Below are 8,054 nucleotides of genomic sequence, written 5' to 3' on the forward strand. Positions count from 1 at the left end.
GTTCATGGCGACGCCTCAGGGGTGGATGCTTTTCAAAGCCTATTGGAACAGAAGCCGGACTAAATCGCGCTCCTAGCGGGCCGCCCAACTGTCCGGGCGAATAGGGAGGGATCTTGTAACACTGGCTAATGTGACAGCAGTACTGGTCACTATATTGTATTGTGTCTGTATTTCAGGTGTGTGGTCAGCATAACTAAAAAACCTCATGATGGATTGTGCTGATATTTGGTATGTGGGTAGGTCTTGAAAAGCCAACGGTCAAGGTTGACTATGAGCCTCCTGGCAGCTTTACTTGGTACTACAGAACTTTTAAAATCGGTCATGCTATGGTCTTTATATTTTGGAGGCAGATAGCTTTTGATTGAGAGGAAACTGATCGCGGCCTCATGTCCCACATGGCCATGGGATGAAGAGAATAAGTGAGTAAACGCAGTGCGGTTGTAAGATAGCTTTTGATGTCTGGAAGAGGCGATGTAGGTTTGGGCCTTCTAGCAGCTTGCTCTGGAACTGTAGGGCCTTTTTTGAAAATCTTTCAAAGAGGAGAACAGAAGAAGTGTTTTTTTATGATCTGAGCCATGGAGGTAGCTTAGACAGAGATGTACACAAGAATTTGAAAAATTATGCCAATGACTTAATTTTAGAGGGTCTGAAAATCTTCAATGTCCAAAAATGTTTGTGCTATGGTTCACTGAAATGCAAATAGGGACACCAACATGGTAGCAGACACTGCTATGATGTCATATGCAAACGCTCTATCCCTCCCTGACATCCCATCAGTACTGCTACATTAATTTTTAGATAAAAGAGATCTACCATGTTTGCAATTTTGATAAACAATTTGTCCACCTATTCATCTCAAAACATCAACTAACAAGTGACTACAAACCCTCTGTTTCACTGAGGTGACTACTAACGCTTTTCATTATGAGAATGCTTTACATTTATTCTGGAAAAAAATTAACAGTAAATGACAAAACACCTATCTCAGTAACATCTGAATTTACTAGAGGGGCACATGAAAAGAATAATAGGACTATCCTACATCAAGAACATTCAACGTTAACACATGATGTCACATCATATATACTTTATCTAAACCATTGCCAAACACTAAGTCCTTATTAGTGTAAACAAAATCAATATCTGATCTATATCAAAAGGGTCCATAAAGTAACTTATTACTTGTTGACAAAAATAACTTTTTGTGGTACTGACCATAGACAATAAAAGCCAGCACTGGAATGTCTACCACAATAGTAAAACCACAGTAACAAAAAAAATCTATTGTACTAACTAGAGTCTAAACTCAATGATCAGTCAAAGCCAGCTAGCTATAATGTTTCGATAGCGTTACGGCGTGGTGTGAGCATAGCGGAATTGGTAGATCCTTTAAGAAACCCATGGTCATAGTATCACTGTTCATATCGTAACACTGAACCCTTGCATGGGGGGTAGTGAGATAGTGGTGAAACAATTTGCTCAAGCCACCAGTGATGTAGATCTCTGAGCCACACACAAAAGCACTGCAGTGGTCCCATGATTTCAGTGGTTCTGCAGTCATTTTCTCAAGGCAGTCAAGCTGAGGATCATAGCGATGTACACAAGTGAAGCTTCCACCAACCAAGTAGATCTTTGAGTTGACTGGGCATGCCCTTACACATAATGCTGGTTCTGGCAATTGCATTGATTTGACAGTCCACTCCTTTTGGCTGGGGTCATAGCACTGAATAGTTGTCGATGCGAGCTCACCACCAAATATGTAAATTTTGTTGCAGCAGGCTGCTATGCCAAAGTTTCTGACACCTACTTTCAGTGGTTTTACCTTTTTCCAGCTTTTTGTCTTCTCCCTGTACACTTCAACAGAAGATAGTTTCCTGTCATAATCAACTGGGTCCATGCCACCAACCGCGTATGCCTGTCCGTTCAGAGCTACCATTCCATGACACACTCTTTCCTCCCATAAAGATGCCAGTTTGGTCCAATAATTCAGGGAAGAGTTGTATCTGAAAGCTTGAGTCGGATACTCGCCACCCCCCGTAAGAAAAATGTCACTGTTTACAACACAGACGGCACTTGACTCCATGTGTTTTAGAAATCGTGGCACTGGCTTACAGTCAATGACATCAAAGCGGAGGTTAAGCCTGTACATGAACAGATTTGCTTCTGTCTTAAAGTCTGCATTGGCTGGCCCATGGTCAGTGCAACCACCAACCAGTATAATTTCTTCTTGGTGAATCTGACGAGGTCTTGCATGTCTAGATCCCTTCTTGATCTGTTCCTTGATTCCAAGAGCATCTGACAACACCTGGTCTGACTCAATGATGTTTTTGAGTAAACTTTGGTTCACACTTGAGAACCGAACACATGCCAACATCTCTTCAAGATGTCTTTGTCGCTCCTCGAGATTATGTATCGCCCAATGTATGATTGCCTCTAATACTCGTTCCTCTTTCCTGGCATGAAGGCCCTCATCTGTGATGTACATCTTCAGAAAGTCTACAGGTAGCTGAAGGAACTCCTCAGTCTCGCATACGTCTTCAAACTTCTTTAAAGCATAGCTTCTTGCCTTCGCAGACAAACATGTATATGACAGCTTGTCTGCCAATGCCCAAGTTCTCAAACATGTTTCAGGACTCAACTTGTCTTTCAGAAACTTTTCACAACCTTCTTCGACAGGCTTGACCTGTAGCATGTTGGCTGCTTCAAACAGTGACTGGACATTATCCATGGTGATGTTGATATTGGATGTGTAGGCATAGGTCACCAAACTCTCTAGAGCCTCCCCATTCACCCCTAACATCTCTATCTTGTCCTTCCTACTCTCAGGGTGGCCTCCACGGAACATGGCACGGAAGTAGTCAGTGCAGGCAGACAGAACCAGGCGATGACAGGGGATCTCCGTCCCTTCAGCACACAGGGTCACGTCCACAAGGTGACCTTCAGACCTGAAGTCTTGTAACTGCTGAAAGAACCAGGCTGCATAAGAGTCGTCCTGTACACCCGGCATCTTTGGAGATGTCCAATTCCAAGAAAGAAAAGAAGGTCTGGCCGTGGCATCCATTGCTGGGAATATCTGTAAGTATTGATGGAACATAATGTTAATCACAATCTTAGATATTGTGACAGTTAGCCTGAGTACCAGCCTTTTTAGCTTCCGCTCGCTACCCAAGCTCCGCTAATCACAATCTTAGATATTGTGACAGTGAGCATGAGTACCAGCCTTTTTAGCTTCCATACGCTTGGGTAGCGTACGGAAGCTAAAAAGGCTGGTACTCAGGCTATGTGACAGTAGCAATAAGCTAGTTCGGAGTTGCTACTACGCATGTGCAGTGTCAAAGGTGAAGGCCCCCTGCTTGAAAACAGTGCATATTTGCATAACAACGCCCGCCGGGTTTTCTTCACGTCTGGGGGGCCTTCACCTTTGACACTGCACATGCGTAGTAACAACTCCGAACTAGCTTATTCATAACAAAATCGAGGAACACTATTACTCGTAACTTCCTATTGGCGATTACCAGGCTCCGATTACAGATGACCTTCCATACCGTTTATTACTAGTAAGCAGAAACCACAAATTATGCAACATTCATAAATCCCATTATCTGACAGCAACCGGGCCGAGTTGTCCAGTGATACCACAGCAACCCAACATCGGTGCCCCCCTCCCCCACTGTTTTCGGACGTCAATTTTCTTGACAAACACGCACACACATAACCGCAATCTCCCTGTGTGTACATTCAGAGAGTTAGAAATGCAGTTACTGTTTCTAGATCAAGATATAAAACAAGCTACGTACATTTGTATATATATTTCAGGTGGAAATACGGAGGGCATTTACAAACCGGCGACCATGTCCACTATGTCCACGTGAGTTCGGGTCCAGTTTCTGTATCACTCCGTCGCTATACTCAGGAAGAAACAAAGTAGTCCGATCAAAAAATGATAAGATCGGGCTGGAAAACTTGATTTTAGGGCGGACATTCATGATTGAATCCCGTATCATCAACCCAGTTGATATGAAAAGTACTAAAGGTGATTATTCTATCCATTTCTTGTTGCAGGTTAACTCACTGTAAATGTAACATCTCGACAACCCTGCGATAGAGCGGATGTGTACGCTGCAGTTGTCTTGAGTGCTGCGGTCCACCGCTGCAGTATAACCGGTCGAAGAGGCATGAATTTGAGAATTGTTTTGTGCTATTGTAATACTGGCTCGCATAGCGATTTTGCAATTTAATAGCAGCATTTTCAGGTAATGCAGCATTGCAGGAAGACACTTCCTTCCTTAAAGTAGTAAAACACAAAGGCACTTGAACCCCCCTGTTACAATAGTGTGGTATAGTCCTGGAATGAGGGGAAGGGGAGGATCATTAACATCTGTGATGGCCATAATAGGGCTATTCACAATCACAAAGACTCAAAACATTTCACGAGAGATATGAGATCCTTGATTTTTCATTTCTTGCAACAACTTGTAATTAACAGAAAACTCTCAATCCAGTGTTTTCCATAATTGGACACTGTAGATGATGTAATTCAGGGCAGGTGGATCATAAACAGTTAGCAGTTATGCAAATGAGACCTTAATTTGCATAAGTATTGCAAAAGTGCCATAATTCCTTAGTGATAAGTGGTGGGAATTACATACCTGCGACATGTGTCATTTGCATAATTTATGATGAAATGTCATGGAAATGATGGAATTATGCCAAAGCAGGACTTTTACACATATGTAATTTTGGTAAAGACTATGTCATATGCTGCTGCTGCAGCTTTAACACCACAAATAGAAATGGTCATTAAAGCATTATTTGCATCAATGAGAAAAGAGAAAACAGTAAATCGACAACGGCTATAAATATTTCATTTATAGCCCTCAGCGGCGAAAGTACCCCCCTTCCCAAATATACACCACCGCTCGCAAGAAGTCTAGTATGAGGAGGCTAGTACTATGAGGTCTATAAACTAATGTCGTGTTCTAGTATTTATTTACATATTAGTCTGTAAGTAGACTCTACCAGTCTCCCCCGGTCGCTGGGAAAATAGTAGAAATTGGCCAAATAGAGTCAAATGTTTGAAGGGAGTTGGCTACGGAGAGAGGGTCAAATTTGCGAATTTGACCCTCTCTCCGTAGCCAACTCCCTTCAAACATTTGACTCTATTTGGCCAATTTCTACTATTTTCCCAGCGACCGGGGGAGACTGGTAGAGTCTAGTCTGTAAGTACAGTCCAACCTGAAGGCAAAACTGACCTCCTTATTCAAAAGCCATGTTTGGTTTCCCATGTCTGGTTTGCAGTTTAGATAGAGCCTTGAAATTACCCCCCTCCCTCCCAAAAAAAACCTATCCTAGATCATCCAAACATTTATAGAAAAAAGGGCAATACAAATACATGTACAAATGGGTGTTGATAAACATGTTTGCTTAAGTTATGAAAACATCCACATGTTTGAGAATAAAATACATTATGATATTTTACAGTATGCTTCAATTGTCTGTGTGAACTGAATGAACAGATAATGCATTTGTATACTACAATTATGAATGCCTGACAACATTCTAATTCTCCATACATTGATTCTATGGACCTCTTCAGTATTGAAATGACATGTAATTTATGACAAGGTACATTTGAGCACTGTACTCAAGCATCACTCTGATTCACTCAAAACCTCTTACACTATAACGCCAGTGTTTACACAAATAAGTTTGTTTATCTGTTTATATGACAATCTATCTCCAATTCTCCATTCTGATAGGTGTACAAGCGATGCAACTGTCAAGATTTCTGTATCTGCCAACTATGCCAAATCTTCAAACAACTCTCTGCATAGGTGTCTACTGACTCTTAATTAAGTTGTTGACTGTCGATAGCTTGCAGTGTCCAGCACTTTCTTTCCACACATGGCACAGATTCCTGTTTTAAATGGGAAAGAAATAGATAATAGTTACTCTATCACAATGACAATTGGCTAAAAAGGTAAACACTAGATCTACATTACTAAAATGTTCCACCAAAATGTCACCAAGGTCACAACTACTACATGTGAATTAAGTACTGGTCCTCTACTTCCACCACAACCGGTAACACCCATAAAATATCATCAAAGACACAATTTTGCCAACAGGTGCTAATGCAAGCTGGTCTAAGTCCTACCTTTCTTGTAAGCACATCCTTGACAATAGTGTGAACCCTTCTGGTGAACAGTAGTCTTACAGATCCTGCACTTCCGGAATTCCTGATATGGGGAGAACCTGCAAAGTACAACAATAAATTTATATCCTCAGTTCCGGATTCTCATAACTTAAAACTGGTTCAGTACATGTTAGAATATGTCAAAATAATGTAGGTTCAAATTAATAAAGTTACAGCATATATTTGACTCATCTTCACCTGTTTTTCTTCTGGGTCAGCAACTTGTTCTCATTGACTCTCCTGCCACCTCCCTCTGAAAACAGAAAATAGCTTTGTTTCCATTTGAGAATCAAGTCGATTTCTCAATCATACTGCACCACATCACAAAGATACATTACCGTTCTCCCCATTGGCTGAGACCAGATCCCAGGTTGGTTCGCGCACCTCTGCCTCAAGGGACAGAGGTGCGCGAACTAACTTAATGGCCCTGTATGTGGATTTCGAACAGCAAAATACCCGCTCCTGATTGGCTAAGGACAGATGGCCGTGCTCTAATCGCATATTAAATGCCCAGACGGTTTTGTTTACGTCTCAGGGGCCTTCACCTTTGACACTGCACATGTGTACTTGAAATTCTTAGTGGGTTTATTACATGTGAACATGCAAATTGTGAAAAATACAAGTAATACAAGCAATAAATTACCGGTTGTGTTCCTTGCTCCATCTTTCCATGGATCTGGAGTGATGACCTTACCCAACTTCTTCTGGCCTATAGCAAAATATAAATAAAATGCAAATGGATTTATAAAATTGTTATCAGCAATGTCCTGAAGGAGTAGGACATTACTAGTAACATACATTGGCATCTCTGTATTTTTCTTGGCCGTACGCTAAGAAGGAAAAAGGTGGGATGATGCTTTCATATCCAATATTAAACCGGAATTCCTACATGGGCGGCATGGCCGAACGAACTCTGTTACTCTACTCAACTCAATAAATTACCCCCCCCCCCCACACACAGACACACACACATAATTTCGCTACTGATATGGCAGAACAACTCAGTGAAGACAACAACAACAACAATACAACTAATGCACAACGGTACAAGATAGTCCAAACTTACACTTTTCGCAAACCATAATGTGTTCGATTGGCTATTTGTTGTTGTTGTTGTTCCTCGGCCTAGTCCTGAAAATGTCGTAGCTCGAATGGCCCAAACTGCGTCTCACACCGAAGTACAGAGATTGTAGTCGTCACATCATCAGTGGGGCTGCGTCAGGGGTCCATCCGTTACTGGTGTGGAAGGAGGCGTTGTGATGATAATTTGAGCACTTCAGACTAAAGAAAGTTGTACCTCTGTGGTCGCTCCCTAAAGGAACCAATTGAAATATCGGTTGAAAATACTAGGTTTAGTATGTCGTTGGTACTAATTATCTATAATTAGTTATGCCATTAAAAAGTTCTCATCATCAGCTGTTGCCCCCCCCCCCTGTATTATCGCGAATACAGGTCGCTATCGGGCTATGTTAAAATTTCACGTCACAATGAAACGTCTTTCTTTCGTCACCATTTCGCACACAATATTAAACATTTTAGTATTTCATCATCATCTTTCATACATGTCACTTGGATCGCCCCTTGTAGCCGATGCTCTGACACATAGAAACGCCGGTATGAGATATTCGCCTAAGCGTCAAACACAAACGGAAGCTGGTCGATATCGAGAAGCCTTCGCCGTCACCTCGTCGCGTCGTCTGTTATGTCGTGCAGGCTGCGATTTATGTCCACACTAGTTGAGTCGTGGACATAAATTATGGAGGAGTAACATAGGAGGAGCTACGCTGGTCAGCAATCGGTACGCACGTCGAAAATGATGGCGGAACGCAACAAGCGGCCTCTCAGGCGTCACGACAAC

The 8,054-nt window shown here is 42.0% G+C and overlaps 2 protein-coding genes across 4 annotated transcripts; both read right to left on the reverse strand.

Annotated features, from left to right (window-relative positions):
• Positions 1–984: 984 nt before the first annotated feature.
• Positions 985–4,176, reverse strand: LOC136433320 (kelch-like protein 24). 2 transcript variants are annotated; one of them, XM_066425403.1, is made up of 2 exons: positions 3,844–4,176; positions 985–3,073 (listed from the first exon to the last, which is right to left on the reverse strand). In XM_066425403.1, the coding sequence occupies exon 2, from the start codon at positions 3,059–3,061 to the stop codon at positions 1,328–1,330; it is 1,734 nt and encodes a 577-aa protein (XP_066281500.1). In that variant the 5' UTR covers positions 3,062–3,073; positions 3,844–4,176; the 3' UTR covers positions 985–1,327. The 2 variants fall into 2 exon arrangements, with proteins under 2 accessions (XP_066281500.1, XP_066281499.1); XM_066425402.1 differs by having other exon boundaries at positions 3,798–4,176.
• A 1,219-nt stretch (positions 4,177–5,395) lies between these two features.
• Positions 5,396–7,996, reverse strand: LOC136433332 (cysteine-rich PDZ-binding protein-like). Of its 2 annotated transcripts, none has more exons than XM_066425425.1 (6): positions 7,881–7,996; positions 7,263–7,432; positions 6,840–6,905; positions 6,395–6,449; positions 6,158–6,255; positions 5,396–5,917 (listed from the first exon to the last, which is right to left on the reverse strand). In XM_066425425.1, the coding sequence occupies exons 2-6, from the start codon at positions 7,276–7,278 to the stop codon at positions 5,853–5,855; spliced, it is 300 nt and encodes a 99-aa protein (XP_066281522.1). In that variant the 5' UTR covers positions 7,279–7,432; positions 7,881–7,996; the 3' UTR covers positions 5,396–5,852. The 2 variants fall into 2 exon arrangements, with proteins under 2 accessions (XP_066281522.1, XP_066281521.1); XM_066425424.1 differs by having other exon boundaries at positions 7,263–7,508.
• Positions 7,997–8,054: the final 58 nt, after the last annotated feature.

The sequence above is a fragment of the Branchiostoma lanceolatum genome, chromosome 4, assembly GCF_035083965.1.
Source record: "Branchiostoma lanceolatum isolate klBraLanc5 chromosome 4, klBraLanc5.hap2, whole genome shotgun sequence".
Classification (NCBI taxonomy): domain Eukaryota; kingdom Metazoa; phylum Chordata; class Leptocardii; order Amphioxiformes; family Branchiostomatidae; genus Branchiostoma; species Branchiostoma lanceolatum.

What these genes read in the sequence shown, in the direction of transcription:
- LOC136433320 (XM_066425403.1), bottom strand. Translation starts at nt 3,061, where the DNA reads ATGGATGCCACGGCCAGACCTTCTTTTCTTTCTTGGAATTGGACATCT.
- LOC136433332 (XM_066425425.1), bottom strand. An exon ending in TGGAGCAAGGAACACAACCG is followed by an intron (nt 6,450 to 6,839) that starts GTAATTTATTGC and finishes TTCTGTTTTCAG; the next exon opens with AGGGAGGTGGCAGGAGAGTC. An exon ending in AGGATGTGCTTACAAGAAAG is followed by an intron (nt 5,918 to 6,157) that starts GTAGGACTTAGA and finishes CATTTAAAACAG; the next exon opens with GAATCTGTGCCATGTGTGGA.